The 18594-nt window shown below is 42.4% G+C and overlaps 3 protein-coding genes across 12 annotated transcripts; 1 reads left to right on the forward strand and 2 right to left on the reverse strand.

Annotated features, from left to right (window-relative positions):
• The first annotated feature begins 408 nt into the window (after positions 1-408).
• Positions 409-8547, forward strand: LOC131260393 (uncharacterized). Of its 4 annotated transcripts, none has more exons than XM_058262099.1 (3): positions 409-495; positions 578-806; positions 889-2951. In XM_058262099.1, the coding sequence occupies exons 2-3, from the start codon at positions 582-584 to the stop codon at positions 1654-1656; spliced, it is 993 nt and encodes a 330-aa protein (XP_058118082.1). In that variant the 5' UTR covers positions 409-495; positions 578-581; the 3' UTR covers positions 1657-2951. The 4 variants fall into 4 exon arrangements, 2 of the variants coding, with proteins under 2 accessions (XP_058118082.1, XP_058118081.1); XR_009178151.1 differs by lacking the exon at positions 409-495 and adding an exon at positions 8037-8547 and having other exon boundaries at positions 502-806; positions 889-1727; XR_009178150.1 differs by lacking the exon at positions 409-495 and adding an exon at positions 6662-6796 and having other exon boundaries at positions 502-806; positions 889-1727.
• On the reverse strand, positions 3246-5775 carry LOC131260394 (syntaxin-4-like). Of its 6 annotated transcripts, none has more exons than XR_009178156.1 (8): positions 5374-5770; positions 4959-5054; positions 4732-4828; positions 4416-4667; positions 4273-4346; positions 4044-4181; positions 3515-3971; positions 3246-3481 (listed from the first exon to the last, which is right to left on the reverse strand). XR_009178156.1 is itself a non-coding variant. In XM_058262100.1 (7 exons), the coding sequence occupies exons 1-7, from the start codon at positions 5404-5406 to the stop codon at positions 3794-3796; spliced, it is 873 nt and encodes a 290-aa protein (XP_058118083.1). In that variant the 5' UTR covers positions 5407-5770; the 3' UTR covers positions 3248-3793. The 6 variants fall into 6 exon arrangements, 1 of the variants encoding a protein (XP_058118083.1); XR_009178153.1 differs by having other exon boundaries at positions 3247-3481; positions 3515-3976; positions 5634-5775; XR_009178152.1 differs by having other exon boundaries at positions 3248-3481; positions 3515-3976.
• A 148-nt stretch (positions 8548-8695) lies between the features above and the next one.
• On the reverse strand, positions 8696-14902 carry LOC131260392 (protein cramped-like). Of its 2 annotated transcripts, none has more exons than XM_058262097.1 (5): positions 14790-14902; positions 11420-14208; positions 9821-9934; positions 8963-9757; positions 8696-8887 (listed from the first exon to the last, which is right to left on the reverse strand). In XM_058262097.1, exons 2-5 carry the CDS (start codon positions 14021-14023, stop codon positions 8795-8797), a joined length of 3606 nt encoding a protein of 1201 aa, XP_058118080.1. In that variant the 5' UTR covers positions 14024-14208; positions 14790-14902; the 3' UTR covers positions 8696-8794. The 2 variants fall into 2 exon arrangements, with proteins under 2 accessions (XP_058118080.1, XP_058118079.1); XM_058262096.1 differs by having other exon boundaries at positions 14670-14792.
• Between the last annotated feature and the right edge of the window lie 3692 nt (positions 14903-18594).

Here is an 18594-nt window from a genome sequence, read left to right on the forward strand (position 1 = left end):
TCGTGGTCCGCTTGATTGACTCAGACAGCACGAAATGTGCGGCAGCTAGGATTTGTCTGACCTGAGCTCCAGCTCGACGACACCAAGCGGTCGTGCCCTAAGCTAACCCTACTTTTCAGCTAACTACTTCAGGAAACTTGTGCACTGCTAACATCCGCTCTGATGCACTACCGAACTGGAACTGGTAGCAGATGATCAGTATAAATGTTTTTTACAACCTGGATTACCTGTTTTTTGTTACAGAATTGAAATCAAACGTTCATGACGATTGCTTGTTTTGGTCATCATAAATTCCAAGATGGCGCTATATTTACCTGTCAAATCGCTCCACATAAACCAACCTTGGGAGTAACCTTGGGTAATCTTTCGTTTGACAGTTGTCACTTTTGACATTACCAACTAAACATCATTAGCGATAGCAATAACCAAAGTTTACCTGTGCAGGATCCCGGTGGTTTTCAGCAAGCGTTTTTAACAGAATCCGACGTACTGGTGGTAAGGTGCAACACTGCGAAGCAGAAAGTAGCATATATTCAGAAGTTTTATCGTTATATCTTTAAACATCGCCGCACCTTAGCACCATGTTGGAAGGTTGGTACTGCCGCACAATGAACGAGGAAGCACGCCAACAGAGTGCTCTCAATACGACCGCTGAAACGACGCCGGAGAAAAATGATGCGCCGGAAGCAGAATGCGAAAGCACCAGTCCAGAAAATGATAGCGATGATGGCGCCCTCACCAACCCTAACCTCAATCATTCAGCATTTTACTGTGGGTTGAAACATAAAATGAAAAGACTCATCAACGTAAGTGTTTAATCTTAGTTTTAACACAGCGTCCGTCAGTCGACGAGTGCCTTAACATAACTTTTGTTCAACTTTTTCACAGGAAACTGCGTACCTTGAAAACAAGCTGCGCAATGCCCAACGCCGTCTGTTGAAAGCAACGCGCGATAGATCGTTTCTGCTCGACCGGCTGCTTGAGTACGAACGGCCGGAGTTAACATCGTCGGATAGCGATGACAGCTATTCATTGGTGGATGGAAGGCAGCCGGTTTCAAAAAAACGAAAAATTGATGCATCTGTACCATCTGCATCTGCACCAAATACAGCGGGAACCGAGCAAGCTCCAGGGCAAACGAAAGCAGTTCCTGGACAAACTGATTCGACCACTTCTCAGGTAAAACGAAGTAAGAAAGATCCCAAACGACAGCAGAATAAACCAACGAATGTGCTACCATCTGCATCACGCTGCCCGTTCGAGCCATTTGATACCTGCAGCGAAACTCGCCATCTTTACTATGGAGGTATTTTCACGCATATCAACCAGAATCCTTTACTATCCAGCACATACCAACATACAATCAGTTATCCATCGACACTAACGTCAATACCAGATGTTCAGTCGACACCGACGGATCTTTTGGCGCCGAGTTTCGATACAAACTATTTGCCAAATCCCATTCAGTGCGAAGCAACTGCTACGGAAAGGCAACCAACCAAAGAGGAAATCGAGCGACACCTTCAGCTTCGGCAAGTAATACCGGAAGTTGTACCGGAGGGAGAGCTGCCTGCCGAAATGTTCAACAACAACCCGTTCACTGATTCTATCGATCAGATGGTTGATGCGACTACAAGCGAACTGCTTACCGATTGATCTTCAAGTGCTGCGTTAACTCATCACCTTTGGGTGTGTGTTTGGAAATCATTTGAAACACACCAAATCAGGTACATAATTTTCCTTACGTTTGAACTAACTAACATGTTATTGGATTGGTTACCTTTTTTCACCTTGTTTTCTACCAAGGCTATCACTAAGAAGCTAAAGTTGCATTATCTTTTCAAAGAGAGGCAATGGTTATTGTTTGACTACTTAGAATGTTTTTATCGATCCTTTGTTGAACTTAATGCTCATTTGATGAGACGAGGAAATTCGAAAAGAAAAATTGTAAATTTCAACTTGTTTTAAAGTAAGCGTGCTTATGAATTTCAGTAGATCTCTCTGAGATGCCGAAGTATACTGAATTTACGAATCTAGCTCGTTTGTATAAGTTCCCCGATGAGTCTTTCGCCCATTATTCCTTAGCTATTCTATAGTTTTTTTGTTTATGTGTTAATCAATTGATTGAGTTAGAAAAATAATTTCAAGAAAAGTGTCTAGCTAAAACTACATCCTCCTAGATCATTTACTTTTCTACGCATTAATCGAAGCATTCGTGAGACGAGGCAATTTGAAAAGGAAAATGACAAATTTCAACTTGTTTTAAAGTAAGAGTGCTTATAAATGTTAGTAACTCTGAGATGCGAAGGTATATTGAAATTACGAAAAGTTCTAGTATATATATATATATATATCAGTGGCGTCTCGTCCACCTGAGCAACCTGTGCACTGCACAGTCATGAATTTATAAAAAGAATCACAAAATTATTTGTTTAGTTATGGTATTGTAATTTCCACCCGCAATAGTTGCGTTCAAAATCTTTTTAACGCTTTACAACGTTGCGCTGGGCACTTCTGCTGGTGCACCGCTGCTACAAACGAGCATCTTTAATCAAATAAGAACAGTTCTCTTAACCACAGTCTCATAATACCATCCTCATTACGAACGGTGAAGAAGCGGTAGTTTTCTTATTAGCAAGAGTCAAAATCCAGTTGGAAAGTCGATCAGTTTTGTTTACGGGTGGGCACTTCAGCCAGTGCCCTAGGCAATCGTATATGTACACATTAGTTCTCTCGTGCATGTGTTGAATGCGTCCATGTGAAATTGTCGATGTATAGGTGCCTTTCCTGTGCACATTAGATTGTACCCAGGCCGGACCCGAGGCGAGTCTCACTTACCAAATAAGAATTTGATTCACAGACATTGACTAACCGCGGATATATTTATCGAGTAGATATTGACGTTCGTGAAGTAAATTTGGAAGAAAATAAAACTTTGGAATAAAATCGAAGATACAAACACGCAAATATAGCTAACAATTCAAAGCTAATTAAAAAATGTCTAAGCACTGGGCAATACTGCTGGTGCACACAGTTTCATTCGAAAGATTTTTCATGCAATTGTTCTATTTAGGGTGAAATTACCAGTCAATGTATACATCAACATTGAACAGGACATCGTAGATGAGCTGTTAAACTCGTTTTTCATGTAGATCCATTTAGTAGCAATTAAAGATTGCAGAGCTAAATAGACCATTCACGGTTCCTCAAACTATTCTTTCACTTAACATCCTGACCAAATTCGTCCTCGTGTGTCGTGTCGTTCTGGTTGTAATAAACCACGTTATATGGTTTACCTAAGAAAGTATTAATTTTTTTGAAGGTGCACAACCATCTCATTTTCTCACGAGACGCCACTGATATATATACTACACGAAAATGTTCGGTGTGCTCATGGTTTAATAAATCGTGCGAATTGAATAACGCGGATATAATCTAATTTTTTGCATTTCGCATTTGGTTGCAAGTTAAAACATGCATTCTAGTTTTTGAACAATAAAAAAACGGACGGAACTTACATCAACACAGCATGGGTAAAAGGGTCTAACTCAGTGATCTTTTGATCTCATAAAAGAATGGAAAATTTGTGGTTTATTTTACAAGATATCTTTAATCCTTCGTTCGTTTTCTTTTAATGTAAATGTCTTTATAGGTTAATTATTTCACAATTTTCAAATTAAAATGTGCCACAACACAACTAATTTGAGTATATAAAAAATATGTTATTGTTAATTAACTAAACTAGCTACTATAATTTAATATACAAATTACTGAATCTCACTGAAAAGAATCGTTAGAAAACAATCAACAAGATAAGGAGTACTGCCAATATAGTACTGACCCATATCAGTATACAGGTTCTCTTTTTAAGTGCTTTGATTTTATATTCCCTCGCTTTTTGGAGCTGATGTGCCCCATGGTCAGTATTAAGCGTTGCTTGTTGCGCATGGTATTCGATCACTTGTACCAAGCTGCCCTGTGAAGAAGAAAAAAGTAAGATAATTCAGTGAAGCCCGCTCAAGTTTCCCCCTTTTCGCGTCTACCTGCTCCATCACCATACTGGAAATGCGTACGAACATATCCCGGATTTCCACGAGGGATTTTTCCAGTGCCTCCAATTGCCCATGACGAGTCATTATGTCTCTCAGTTTCTGCCGTTCTCGCTCCGTTTCCTCCAATATCTATGTTAGATGTTTAAAACATACGTAAAAGTAGACGTATACTGATTAGACTTATTGAGCATGTGCAAAGGGATAGAAGACGTGTTCCTACATTTCCTACAAACGGCGACATCTGGTTGGAAGTCAACTTTTCCATCGCTTCGTCGTCCGTGATGTTGTAGTTCACTGAAAGCAAGTTATGCAAATGCTCGTTATAAAAAGAAAATGTTCGCTTGCAGCGCATTGCGTACTCACTCGCTTTAGCTTCGAGCTTCATCAAGTCTTTAATTCGATCCTCGTAGTAACAGACAAACTCTTCGTGTTCCCGGTACGCGCTGAGGTAGTCATCTTTGATCACTATAAATTGGGTGTGTTTGATTCGAAATAGCACGCCGGTTCGCCGAGAGTCGTCTTCGAGCTCAACCTCCAACTTCTTTATGGTGCCGTAGATGCGCTGGCAGAGGCCATTGCTTTCCTTTAAATTCTCCTCCACGTTATCCCGGATTACTGCAATGAAGTGAGCAAAAATTACAGGATATTTTGCGCCGATTCGCAACCAATTAACCAATACCTTTGTCATTGTAATGAAACGTAGACGACGCAATCAGCTTTCTCATTTCTCTGGTGTTTCTTCGAATCGTTTGAATCCAAGCGGTCAGTTCGGAAAACTACAAAATAAGTGTGTTAACAGAATGGTAAAATTGTAGTTTTAAAAGGATTGGTTAAAAAATGTAACATTCACAACAAACGTTTATTGCGAAAAGGTCGATCCAATGTGCAATCGAGCCAACCGTATACCTTAGCAAGGTTCTCAAAAATCTCCTCTTGCGACTTTGATAGCCGGGCATTGGCTTCCAACTCATCGTCCAGGTTGTGATTGGCATATTTACTTTTCTGCACGATTACCGCAGGGAAGAGATAGGGACCGAAAAGAGGTGCATAGGATTAGTTTGATTGTCTCGCTGGCTTGTAAAGAAATCTAGGTGTATGTTATTCAGCTTGCCCTGCTGCTGCCGGTCATATCCTTGCACATGGCGGTGAAGTTTGGTAGCGGGACCGGATTGGATGAATTGCCACTAATTGACTCTAATTGGAAATGGTCCATGCAGCGACGCATGGCACAGTATGTAGGGTAGCACAGGTAGCTTAACCAGAGCAGCGCAGCGTGATCCACATGGCGAACCGGTTACGCGTGCAAACGCCATTCACTTACGCTTCTCAGTTCCGCTAGTCGATCTTTGACCATGGTGCGTTGTGTGGTTATTTTACTTGGTCCAAACTTTTCAGTATAATTTGAATTTGATCGTTGATTGCTCTGGTGGCTCTTTTGTTTGATGCATTACATGGTGTCGTTGTGCCGGGATCAATCTTCTTCACACCGAGCACACTCCGGGGTACGCCAAGTGTGTTCGTTCAGACCGAGCGGTTGCTAAACTAACGAAATTGAATTGTACCCGGGGAGTCGCGACTCACTCTGATCAATTTGTCACAAGCGCTTATCATTCGCGGCCAAACACCCTACTGATTCACGGGAATTACATGGAAAGCTTCTTCGCTTCGCAAGTGAGACGTGCTAGCAGATGAGAAGGCATCGAGAGGGGCCGCGTAAGGGGTTTCTTACGTTTTATGCCTACGAAAATGCGCGAACACTGGTCACTTCACACCACTACTCACGGACAGACGACCTGTGGGGACCCGTTAACATTCAGCTTCTAAAAAACAACTAGCCACAATGCACGTCCGTGTGTCCGTAGGTCCGTAGGTCCGTGGTCTGGTTGAGATCGCAGCAGAACGAATACACTGTGGGGTTGTAGCATCGGCCCACATGCAGGCTTGCTCAGGGGTCGGCAACTTTGAAGCCATGCCATGCTTTTTTAACTAAATTGATTTTTTTTTCAAATTCATTTGCTGTCTAGAAAATTCAATTAAAACACATGTGGGTCTACTACAGCTCTTGTATTTTGTATATTTTTTTAGTTTGGTTTTTTATAACCTTGTATATTTAATTCAATTCATCGGTTGGAAGATAAGAACATAAGTCAAATCGCCTAGGCATAGGCTTGTACGACAGGGCTTGCTATTCGCGAACCCTAAGGAAAAATCCAACAAAATCTTTTTCCAAACAGATGTCGAATTCCGTTTAAATGTTTTTGGAACGATAGTACATCGTTTTTTCTATAAAAAAAATACTAAAAACTCCAGTACCGCATAACGACTGACCCATAACGCATGCTGCTTTAGAAGTTATCAAATTTAATCAATTATTTCTTTCTTAGGACTGTTTGGGAATCACGCTATCGAACTCTCAGTTTGATTTTTGGAAAAAATATAATAAATAAGTTGGAAAACCCTTTTTTTATTTAGCCCAGACCGCTAAATGAAATTTCCATCCCCTGCCTAGCCTCAGGTTGCCGCGTATACGCAATCGCAGTTTCATGCACTGCACCAGAACCACAGTAACACAGCGAACCATCTTGTTCTTTCTCTTATCGTCTTCCCAGCCAATTGATCGTGCTAGTAGCTGTCTCCACCAAGGCTACATGACATAGCTCTCACACATATAATGCCAACGAGATACGGAATGATAAGATTGCGCACCACCGATGCCGATCAGCAGTGTGCGACAACCTGTGCTATCTATTAACACTAGAACTACAGCAGTTACGCTTGAAACTTTAGCGCAAATTATTGTCAATATTAAAAAGAAAATTTTATTTTTGAATACATAAAAATTAACATTCTATTGGATGTGTGAAGGTTATGCATTAACATTTGGTAGAATTGTTCAGCCTTAAGAAATAAATGTGATTGAAAAAGTACCTGACCAGTCAAAATGACTGGTCCGGTAGTTCTAGTGTTAACCAACAGCATAGGTAATAGTGTTAAACCATGCTTGCAAGACCATCTGGAATCGTCGGGCACATGGAACATGAAAAGAACCTAAGGAACACGGTTGAAGACTGCTTTCTTGACGTAGGTGCTCGTAGGGTTTCTTGATCAGTAGGTGAAGAGATTAAACAGTGGCAATTAGCTAAATGAAAACTACATTTATTACGAGTTGTAGTAGAATTTACTGTATTTTTATTCTTACACGCCGCCAGTTCTAGCTTCTATACACTTATCATGGACTTAACGGGGTTATGAAATGTTAGATAGTCCAGCATCAGGGCAACAGGCATTAAGAGTTGGACGTAGAAATTCGATCCGTAGCGTCAAGTTGGTTGTAAGAGGTTATCGTATCGAAATTGCTTTGATTAATGCACTGTCATGTGACATAAGTTGCGCGAAAAAAAGGTGGTCCGTTTTGTTGCTCGTTTTAATACTGTCCGCCGAACACGGAGTTATCAACATGTGTGCCAACATGACTGGAGTTTTGTTGAAGCCACTTCGTTACCAAAAAAAAGATAACTGATTTAAACGAAACGCCCGTCCAATTACCTTGATGAGTAAAAAACCAGTGGTCTGAATCTGAGTTGACTGGAAAATTATAACTAAACGCTTCGAAACGCTTATTATTATTTGCAAGGTTAATTTAGGTGACCGATGGTAAGTTTATGTCGCGCCAAAAGCTTCTTCTAACGATGAATAAATTGAACAAATATAATGCGAAGCGAACTTGAATGAATGTGAACCGCAAAGCATTTGAACGAGTTTAAATTCTAATGAAAAATGGAATAAATCGCTCGTAAAATAATGATACGTACCACGGGACATCACTTACCAAGAGACAGAGATGCTTGCATATTCAGCATACGCTCATATTCAGTTGAATCAATGAAAAATCAAACTTTAAAAAATCATACAGTACGCTAAATTTGAATGATCTTCTCTGCTACCATCTGCTTAAAACTTCTCTCTTTTATTTACACCCTACAGCTAAAAACTTGAACGAATTACATATGGAAATGAGGGAACCTGTACTACCAGTCTTGCTTTCCTTAATTGTGATGTGAAGAAAAGATGACAGTTAATGAAAAACGCTGATTATTAAGGAGTCTTGGGACTTACTAATTCGCTTCTAATCGGTTTACATTGTTTGGCCTGTGGAAGGCAGATACAAACCAGGTATGTGATACATTTTGTATGACAAATCATAAAATTTGAGTTTAAATCTCTGTATGGGAGCATTACAATTTCTCCTTAAACATATCAGAAAAACAATTCCTCAAATTATAGATTTTAAAACATAAAAATCCATGATACCCGTACGAAATGAATGACATACCTGGACATGCCAGTCGTATACATCCCTATAGATTTCTGGTCATATACTTCAGGCTCAAAGCAACTTTCATTCTAGCAACGCAAATGATGGGAATAGCCTACAGCTAACTATAAAGCAGCTTGTATAATACGTAACTCAACTATCCATAATAAATTGTAGCCTTCCGGTAAAGGATGTCGCTTAAAGCGGTCTTAAAGTAACGAACTAAAAAACCACAGCTGTTTTAAAAGTTGCAGTTCATACACATACATAAATAAGACAGATTTTCCCTGATACATGGAAAGGGGTGAGTCAACGAGGTAATACAGTGTTAAAATCAGATGAACATATGTTATAATCAATACTTCGACAACCCACGATTCTTCGAATAGCGCACACTTTGTTGACTTAAGAAATTAGATGTTTTGCGTTAAGAATTACCCTTCGCACGCAGATCTGATGCGATGTTCTCGAAGCGTGCAATGTAGTCTACGCTGTTTTCACTCATAGTGGTTATATCCATCTGTTTGGAGATCAAATCAAAAGCGATACAATATCGTTAAAACACATTTAATTCGCATGAGTGAGGGGCACCTACGTCAAAGTTATGGCAAGGCTGTGCCGGTTCGGCTGCGTTCTGGTACACGGCGTCAAGCTGTCCGAAGAAGCTGGTCAAGGAAATATCGTTAAGTTCGTTTCCCAATATCTTGGTGTCGACCGGAGAATTCGGCATCATGGTGGTACCGACGTCCGTCTCCGCTTCGGTGCCTGAGAATATGTTTGCCATCAGCGAGGACGACGTCGAGGGAAGCGATAGATCGAACAGGCTAAGGCAACTGTCATCGTTCTGCGGCAGTGGCGGTGCTGCAGTGATCGTAGTGCTGGACGCTTCGGATTCCGCGAAGGCCGCTATCGTCTCAGTATCCGCATTCTCACCCGATGGTTGCCGAGCGCCACCCCCCGAAAGCGCATTGGAAGACGTTGGATTCATTTGGTTGGCCTGATCGACGCCACCTTCGCTGATCGGTGTAAATTTCGTCTGGCCAGCGCCAATGTCGTTTGCATTTTCCTCATCGTACGGCATCTGTATCGTTCGGTTAGCACCGGGGTGCTCCGGTTCACCTTCATCCGACAAGGTGTTGATTGGTAACGAGAAGCTGCTACCATTGCGCTTTCCGAACTTACCCGGACCGGTGCTTGAGTGCGGGAACGGAACACGAGAAGCGCCTTCACGACCATGCATGCTGTTTACATCGAGCGCCCCGGCCGGAAATATAGCTGCCGATGGATGAGGTGTGCGAGGAACCGGAAGTGGCGAAAACAGCCCTTGATGCCGGTTAATTCGCGTACGTAACCAGCGTGACTGTTTGTATCGTGCTTGTGGAGGCATGTGCTAAGAAAAAAAGCAAAAAAAAATCGGTTAAAATGGTACCATGTAGGCAGCTACCAGACCCACCATCGGCTCCGGTGTCAGATAATTGACACCATTACGTGCAGGAAGCATTGGTTGCTTGAAAAGTAGACTATCGTCCTGGCACGTCGACAAGGTATTATCGCAATCCGCACGATGCTGTGAATTTTAAATAAAACAAAATCAAGATTAGCACCTGAAGAAATCGACATTAAAAGATAAAACCTAACGGGGCTGATTTCACTGAGACATAACATTAAACAAATCATCATCATTTGCACATTTCGTATATTGCATAATGCACCTGTAATCAAAACATCAAAACAAACGTTCCGTTTTCTGTACTTAAGAGCAAATTTTTTTTCTAGTTGTCGGATCGATTTAAAATTTTCATTGAAGATACTTGAGGGTGTTTTTCAAAATAATGCATAATTTTCTTAATTTTAAAAGTTCTTTAAGTACATCAATTGGAGGTTCCAAAAAATGTCACCCTACACATCTACAATCCAAACCTGTGTACTCCCAACATTTTACGTAGGAGTTGGCATTTTCTGTATTTTAGTGTACATATCTTTGGTCTTTGAAACTGAATTACTTGAAATGTTCAAAAATTTATTTAAAAACATTTTTTAAAATGTTGTACAAATGTTAAATGTTTAAATAGGATAGTTTCATTCAGAAACACGAATCCTTTAATTTAAGCAATTATGCCTTACGTTTAGGCATTGAAATCTCAATCGAATATTGAATACAAATATGTGACACATAATTTTGTTCAGAAAATGTGCGCCACAAACGATTCTATTCATCCTAGAAGCGGATGAACTTCGACTATGTGTGATTCCAGGTACAATAATAGCTAAGGAAAAGTGATAGTTATGAAAAAAATCAATCCTTAGAATAGATAAAATCGAACAGACGCATAGAAGAATAACTAGGAATAGCATTTCCTACGAAAAAGGAATAAAATAACGGATAATGCTCTGTTCCTAGTTAAACACAGTGCGACAGAACACTACGATATTATATTTTTATTTAATTTTTTATGATACTTTTTTTAATTACCCAAAAAATGTCAAGTAGTGGAGTACGTCTACGTCCAAAAATATCAGTATTAAGATACAGAAAAATGCAAACTTATGCACAGGTAGATGGTTGTAGATGTGAAGGGTGAAATTTTGTAGAACCTCATATTGATATTGGTAATGAATTTATAAAATTATGAAAATTTCCAATTGATCTGAAATTTAAATAAAAAGATATTTGATAGCAAGTACAAATAAACGGAATGTCCCATTCAAAATGTATAGAGTACCCGGGAAGGCCGGTTGAGCGAATAATGGGTATTAACCGAAAAATGGAAATTATTTAAATTCTTTTTAAAACTGTTTTTATTCGGCAAAACGATGGCAAAATAGTTTTTCTGTGCATTCTAAAATGCGTTTTTTTCATGCCTATACGACAACCCAATCAAAAGTTATTTGAAAAACTACCCGGGTAGGCGGTTGACCGGGAGACGCTACAAACATGTACGAAAACCTGTGTAAATTGGGTCAAACTACTACATTGTTGTGAATCGTTGCTGGGTTATAGTAAGTATAAACGTAAGGATATGTTCCTTGTCAAATTGAACGTGCGTATTACCTTTGGTTTGCGTTCGGTAGCATTTCCACAAATGCACCGTTTCTTTCCATTCTTGGCGCCCATGTTCATCAGCATGACTAGCTGCTTGAGGCGCTTGCTGATCACGTTCGATCCATCCTTATTGTTACTCATCCCTATTGGTTCCTCTTTCACCGCGGAGCAGCCGATGGACCCCATTACATCGTCCGCAGTCGAGGTAGCGTTGTTGTTGTTGTTATTATTATTATTGTTGTTGTTAATGTTGTTGTCGTTGTTGTTGTTGTTGTTGTTATTGTTATTGTTATTGGAGGAGGTGGAAGAAGAATCGATTGAGTTTGTTGATTGCGCCTCATCTTTCGGGACCGCTGCCACCCCCATCGCGTTTGATTGCTCGTCGCTAGTCGCTTTCACGTCTACCGGTGGAACGATTCGAGGTAGGGGCGCTTCCTCCCACACCCAATCGTACTCAAGGTGCAACTTCATGTCTTCGCCAAACATTATGTACAGGTCCCCGATAGTGAGATCGTTCGCATTGTATAAGGTCCAGCCTTCCCGGATCCTCTGCATTTCCTGCTCCGACACGAGTGGCCGGATGTGGTTGAAAACGCCGGTCGGTGGTGGCTTCGCTGCGTCGGAACCCTTTCGCCGGGGGCACTTTTTCCGCACCGCGGATGTGCTCGATGTAGAGATTACAGTTGTAACACAAGTCGTAACGGTGCTGCTAGAGACGGTCAGCACGTCAGCGTCCTCTTTGCAGGGTTCCTCGTCACCGACGATCGTGTGCTCCGCCAGCATTTCTATGTTGTACTTCAATGGGTCGCTCTCGGCTAGCACAAACTCGTCGTTGGAATTGTCACTCATCCTGGCAGCAGCAGGATCGGAACCGCATGCCCCCGATTGGATCGGCATATTTGTGGCATATGCATAGTTTGTTGCTGGCGGCCCATCGCAATCGTCCGTGCTTCTAGCACTATGCCCATTTAATAGTTCTATTTCGAAGAGTTCCATCTCCTTCAGTTCAATCGATTCGTTCGACGCGTTTGGCGACTTCAGCAGGTCGTTCATGATAAGCTTCGACAGCTGCTCGCTCCCAGTATGTTTTTCGTCCTTCGTCGAATCGTGCCCGCTATCCAGACATAGCTTCGGTTTCTTGCACACGGCACCCACGACTTTTTCCGACGGGACGAGTGTTTCTCCAGGCACCTTCACTCCGATCCGCTGCTCGTACGAGTTGAGACAGATGCTCGTGTTGCTCTGAAACTCCGCCAAAATAATCATCGGTCTGTGGATGACGGCTGAGTGGGAGGGCACAAAGTGGAGCTGCAGGTTTAGTACTGGCCCCGTTGGCTCGGTACGGCTGACTGATGGCGGTGATGAAGTCGCCGATGGCAGCAGCTGCGAACACAATTGAATCTCGTTCTGCATACGCTGGCGCATCAGCTTGGAAGTTACCGTTGAGGAGACTATTTTCATTTTTTCGACACGCTCGACTAGCCGTAGCTCCTGCGGCCGCCACTTCTGCTGAAACAGCTGCAGCAGCGCCGATACACGCTTTTGGATGGTGACTGTAATCCGTACGCGCGGATTCTGGGCCAACGAATGCACCCGCCCCCAGGCCTCCATGTTTGCCGGCTGCAGAAGAACGTCTACGCGCGGTGGCAACTTGATCTCCTCCTGCCATTCTTCGAGCTGGTTGAGCTTGCGCAGCGCCCGACAAGAGGGCGTTTTGATGCGAATTGTTTTGCCCTTCTCGCGTACCATCGTGAAGCCCTTATACACGAGATCTTTTAGCTTCTGAAAATACTTCTTGTTCTGAAACGGCACCTTCTTCCGCATCTCGCCATAGTTTATGAGTGCATATAGCTCTTGCGCCTCCTTTTTCACTTCGTCGGAAAAGTGCAGGTACTTGGAGATTTTCTGATTGAACTGATAGTATAGATTGCGCACATCCTTCGTCTTGAAGACCTGCTGCTCGCAGGCGTTGTCTTTGCGGCGCTTCTTGGTGTTCAGGTAGTTTAGTATGGACTCGAAATCTTTCCCGTACTCGTTAAGCGCCTCGAAGAACAAGTTCTTGTCATGGTTGCTCCATACGGCGCGCATCTGCTTCTGGGGGGTGACAGTTTTCGGCAGTACTCCACCGCTTGCCTTCGGCTGTTCCTTGCGCTCCGTTGGTAGCGGATTGTTGTGGATCGTTTCCATGCGCATTTTGTGTTTCACCCGAGCGCTGGTTCGCAGCGTGTGCCCGTTGTCCGGGTGCCCGGCAGGGTAGAACGTTGTCACCGAGCCAAGCACTTCCTCACCCGGCGAGACAGGTCCTCCAGAAAGGCCTACACCTAAGCCGTTTTCCTTTTTTTGCTTCACTACATTCGATGGTTTCGTGCCGTTCGAGACGGATGATTCCTCCAACAACTCGGTAGAAGCTGTCACCAGCATGGAGGTGACTTTGCTTTCATGTGGCTGCAAGAATGTGCCGGATGTCTGGGTGTGTTCTTTGGGGAGGCCACCAAAAGCCGCTAGAACACATTGCTTTTTCCTAGCTGGTTCGTCGTCGACCGGCGATGCGTACTTTAGCTCACTGAAGGAGCCTAATTCTGTAAAAAAGTTACCGCTTCCCGATGCGTACATCTTTCTAGACTCTTTTCAAAGTGTATTTGAATAAATGCCATACAGGCACCGTTCCCTAAACACATCGGACCAGAAATGAAACCTTTCCTTGCATGACATGTCGCTAGCGTTTTAAGATTTACATTTGAACTCACAAAATTTACAGTGTTACATACTTTAAACTACGACCGTTTGATGAATTAAACCTGAATGAAAAAAGAAAAAATTAATTATATAATTATAAGTTAAGTTGATATTTTCACATTTTAAATATCGGGCAATAAGCAATGTCTGATTCGTTGAATTGTAAAATCCACGGTAACAACAAGGACATACATTGACAATTTTATTTTCTTCGGATTATCAGGCTTTCTAGTAACATGCTATGAAATATTTACATTTACTTTGTCTGCATCAATTCTATTGGGGTTTTCAGAAAACCTTAGATTTTATGATAGCGTCTCGAAATGAGTTATTGAGTAGTCATAGAACAAATTGACTACAGCTTGAGTTGGTAAACAAATTGAAAAGCAGCGTCATAGCAAACTCGTGTACATTTTTTCAATTTAGTGAAGTATTGTTGCTAGTTCGTAGTTCACGACCGTGTGATTTACGCACAGTTATCCTTTCTTATTGATGGTAAAAACAACTATAAACGTTTCATTACCCTCTTTCATAAAAATGGCGGATAATTCACATATCTAACAAATTTTTTATGTCAGTCAAGCTTGTTCATGCACAGATCGAAAACAAAGAACACTCCAATTATAAATAAATATTACTTAACAGTACACAATGTTGATTGTCGTTAAATAAAATCCACGGTAATGGAACAAACATAATTTACACTTGAAGATGTACGAGTTATTTTCTTCGTATTATCTGTTATTTATCCCGCGGATTCAAGGTGTATAAATATAGAAGGTGACGTTCTGTCGCTTTGGCAGGGGTGCCATATTTGAGAAGTTTTATGTCAAAAGCCCAATCCTTCCCGCCAGACAATTTCGAGCAATGGTGCTAAAAACGTTCTGAAATGAAACAAACATCGAGCAGTTTTGTATCGGAAATAGGACAAAGTAGAACGACTGCTCGAAAACGTCCTGCATTTGTTTCACCCTCACACAAAAAAGTAGGACGTTTGTTACGCGCGTAGGACGTTTTTAGAACGATATTTCGAGCTGCCTAGACACAAATATCGAGCAGTTTTGTATGGTGAGTCAAGATGATTAAATACTGAATAGGTGACTTTTTAGCAGGTATTTTTTTTAGAAAATGGCGACTGTAGCTTTTGACAGCATGGTGATAAACAGCAGGTGGAACTTCGACACATTTGCTCGAAAAATCGGTGACCCACTACAGCCGACGGCTTCTTAAACATTTTCCATGCGAACAAAATGAAAGGAATTGAAGAATCGGTTTGTTTGGTTCTCAATCGTAGTTGTTTGTTTATCTTCTAAGGACGATTCGCGCCCAATTTGAGTATCAGCATACTGTCAAAAGTTATTTTTCGATTTTTTGCAGTCTAGACTTCAAAATGCTCTACATTCCGCTACCTTATATAGTGTGTATTTATCTTGGTGGTGAGTAGAACGAAGCCCATGCCCATACAAAAAAGTAGGACGTTTGTTCGCGCGTAGGACGTTTTTAGAACGATATTTCGAGCTGCCTAGCGGGTTCTCAGATCCCCGGGTTCCCCCCTACCGCCATTACGACGGCCATTACGACGGCCATTACGACGGCCATTATTTTTTTATTTTTTTGACACCAAAACTATACACCTTGACTTCGATGCTATATAAACCTTCGCCAGTTGTTTAGCTTGGTTTAGTCACCTTGTTCAGCAACGAACAAGACGAGCGAATCGTAGCGAAAGCTGAACGTATTGGCACAGAAGCCAACGATCGGGCTTACAAGACAAAGTTGCGTACGACAGAGCTGGCCGGTAGCGGCTGTAATACATAATAGAACGTCTGTATTATTTGTAATTTGTAATTTTTTATTAAAATTCAACGGACCATATTTGGCCCCCTTGAAGCGTTTAACAGTACAATACATAGCTTAATTCTAGTTACATCTTGCGGGTGACCGGTTGCACCCCACGAATAGAATACAAAAACGCGGATCTGGACATGTCAGGTTCAAAACGATCACAGACCGCATTGAATTCGCGGCACATAACAAGAAACGGATCTGAGGATCCAAAACGGGTACGACGAACCTCAACGTCAAGTAGCGTTCTAGCACGGAGTGTTCTCGCAGGGACGTACAAACAGAGCCCCGAGAGAAGTTCCGGTGCGTGAATATGATTGTTAAGTAGGCCCGCAACAAACAATCTGTGCGGGGTACAGTTACGTTGTCTGAACGAGTCGAGGCCAAGTAACGCGCATCGTCCATTGTAGTCGACCGAGGCACTCCAGGAGCGTAACCTTTCGCTGGATCGACTCGAGGCGCGCCTGTGGACGCGAGACCGACGGCCACCATACCACAGCAGCGTACTCCACGACAGACCGTACTAACGAGCAGTACAGCATCTTTATGGAGGCGGGGTCGTCGAACTCGCGCGTAAGTGGCCTCAGCAGACCAATCAGTTGGTTGCCCTTTGCGACGACGTGTTCCAGGTGGTCGTGGAAGCTCAACTTTTCGTCAAGGAGCACTCCTAAGTCACGAACACAGCTTTTCCGATCCAGGACAGCGCCGTTCAATAAGTACCCATGAACTAATGGTCTACGGCTTCTAGCAAACGTTAAAACGGAGCATTTGTTGGCGTATAGCTCAAGACCATTCAAGGTACACCACGACTGGAAGGTCAGCAAGACGGCCTGGAGTTGGACCTGGTCGGCATGGCTTCGGATCGGGAGGAACAGCTTCGCGCCGTCAGCATAGAGGAGGTGGCTCCCAGGGGGTAGTACAAACGTGACATCATTGAAGTAGAGCACAAAGAGAAGCGGCCCCAGGTTGCTTCCTTGCGGCACCCCCGAGGTGGCACTGATGCTGCGCGACGTTTGCGGTGCCAATCTGACGCAATACGAACGGTCACTGAGGTAGGAACGCATCCAGGCCAACAGGCAGTTGGGAAGTCCCAGGACACGAAGCTTGGTGAGCAGCAAGGAAGGCGGAACGATATCAAAAGCAGCAGCATTCTTGACAGTTTCCTACGATGTGTAATAGGGCGTTGTTGCAAGTTATTTTGTTAATGCCGTAATCAAACATGCGCGAATTAATTCGGACAACGCATATGGCCCTTTGCTGCGCCAAAACAAACTGGCTAAGGTATTGTTGAATGCTTATAGTTGTGGGTTCAAAACAGTTTTTCCAAAAATGATCAGAAAGATGATCCACATGAGTGAAGATTTATTTTTATTCCGTTAGTTATTAAACTTCAATGTGTAATGTATGAGTCATACAGTATGACACAAAAATCAGGTTTTGCCCTGACATCACCATAATCATTCATAGGAGATTAATAGATCTTCTCGAAACTAGATAGTTTTGCGTGCCATCAAAATTCCAGCACTGTATGTACGAAATCGCGCGAATGTATCGAGAAATGCGCGAATTGAGTTAGACGAGACGCAAGAAGACGAGACGAGACGTTGCAGTTTATGCTGGAAGCTCGGTTGTCTTGAAGGCGATTCTAAACGAGTCACTGGAAGGCAACTGGTTTTTGAGGAGACTTATGGACTCGGTGTGCCTGAAGCAGAAGGTTAGTGTAGCTACTCGTATTACGAACAATAGCAGGACATTTATTGACCATGTGTACTGCAACACAGACTCAATTAGCGTGGTAACAGATACTTGTGCAAAAATATCTGATCATGAAACTTTGCTTTTAAACTTGAATGATGAACGTTTCAGGACAGTTCAAAAACAAGTTAAATGCTGGAATAGGTACTCTAAAGAGGGTCTTTGTCAGGCGATCACATTGGGTCTACAGAGGGAAACTACAAATTTCCATGAAGCTGCAGATCTATTGAAGGATACACTAGAGATTGCTATGAATAGTTTAGTTTATGAAAGGACCGTGGAGACTAGATACTCTGGCAGATGGTATACGTTGGCTCTGGAACGTCTAAAGCGGAAAAGAGACAAAGTGTATAAAAAGTTTGTTCGGACTAATCTGGCTTCACATTGGTGTGAGTACACTAAGCTACGAAACGAGTACAGTAGGTCTTTAAAAACTACTCGTGAGGAATACTTCAGTAAGGAAATTAGCAAGCATCAGGGTAATAGTAGAGAACTTTGGAAACTTCTTAAAAGCATGTTGAAACCCGACGAGAATACCGCTTCATGCGTGAAATTCGATAACTGTTTCGAGTCCGATGAGGCGGTGATCGCTGCAAGGTTCAACAACTTTTTTGTGAATAGTGTCACACTTGTTAACAGCAACATTTCGACGGTAGACGAACCAGTCGAGCTGAGACAAGTTGATACTCCCAGGCATAGATTTTCTTTTCAACCAATAGACATGAGCAAGCTTAGGCAGATATGTTTTGACCTGACCAAAACGGCAGGAATAGGAAATGTAAATGCAAAAACTTTGCAGGATTGTTTTCATGTGGCTGGGGAGACGCTCCTGGATTTGGTTAACCAAT

Source organism: Anopheles coustani, chromosome 3 (assembly GCF_943734705.1).
Source record: "Anopheles coustani chromosome 3, idAnoCousDA_361_x.2, whole genome shotgun sequence".
NCBI classification, from domain to species: Eukaryota; Metazoa; Arthropoda; class Insecta; order Diptera; family Culicidae; genus Anopheles; species Anopheles coustani.

Bases quoted from the DNA above. Each gene is read 5' to 3' on its own strand.
- LOC131260393 (XM_058262099.1), top strand. From the start codon at position 582: ATGTTGGAAGGTTGGTACTGCCGCACAATGAACGAGGAAGCACGCCAA. The intron at 807-888 runs GTAAGTGTTTAA...ACTTTTTCACAG, and splicing joins AAATGAAAAGACTCATCAAC to GAAACTGCGTACCTTGAAAA.
- LOC131260392 (XM_058262097.1), bottom strand. From the start codon at position 14,023: ATGTACGCATCGGGAAGCGGTAACTTTTTTACAGAATTAGGCTCCTTC. The intron at 9,935-11,419 runs GTAATACGCACG...TAAAATTCACAG, and splicing joins CTACCGAACGCAAACCAAAG to CATCGTGCGGATTGCGATAA. The intron at 9,758-9,820 runs GTGGGTCTGGTA...TTTTTTTCTTAG, and splicing joins ATCTGACACCGGAGCCGATG to CACATGCCTCCACAAGCACG.
- LOC131260394 (XM_058262100.1), bottom strand. From the start codon at position 5,406: ATGGTCAAAGATCGACTAGCGGAACTGAGAAGC. The intron at 5,055-5,373 runs GTAAGTGAATGG...GTAATCGTGCAG, and splicing joins GACTAGCGGAACTGAGAAGC to AAAAGTAAATATGCCAATCA. The intron at 3,977-4,043 runs GTAGACGCGAAA...TCTTCTTCACAG, and splicing joins CCAGTATGGTGATGGAGCAG to GGCAGCTTGGTACAAGTGAT.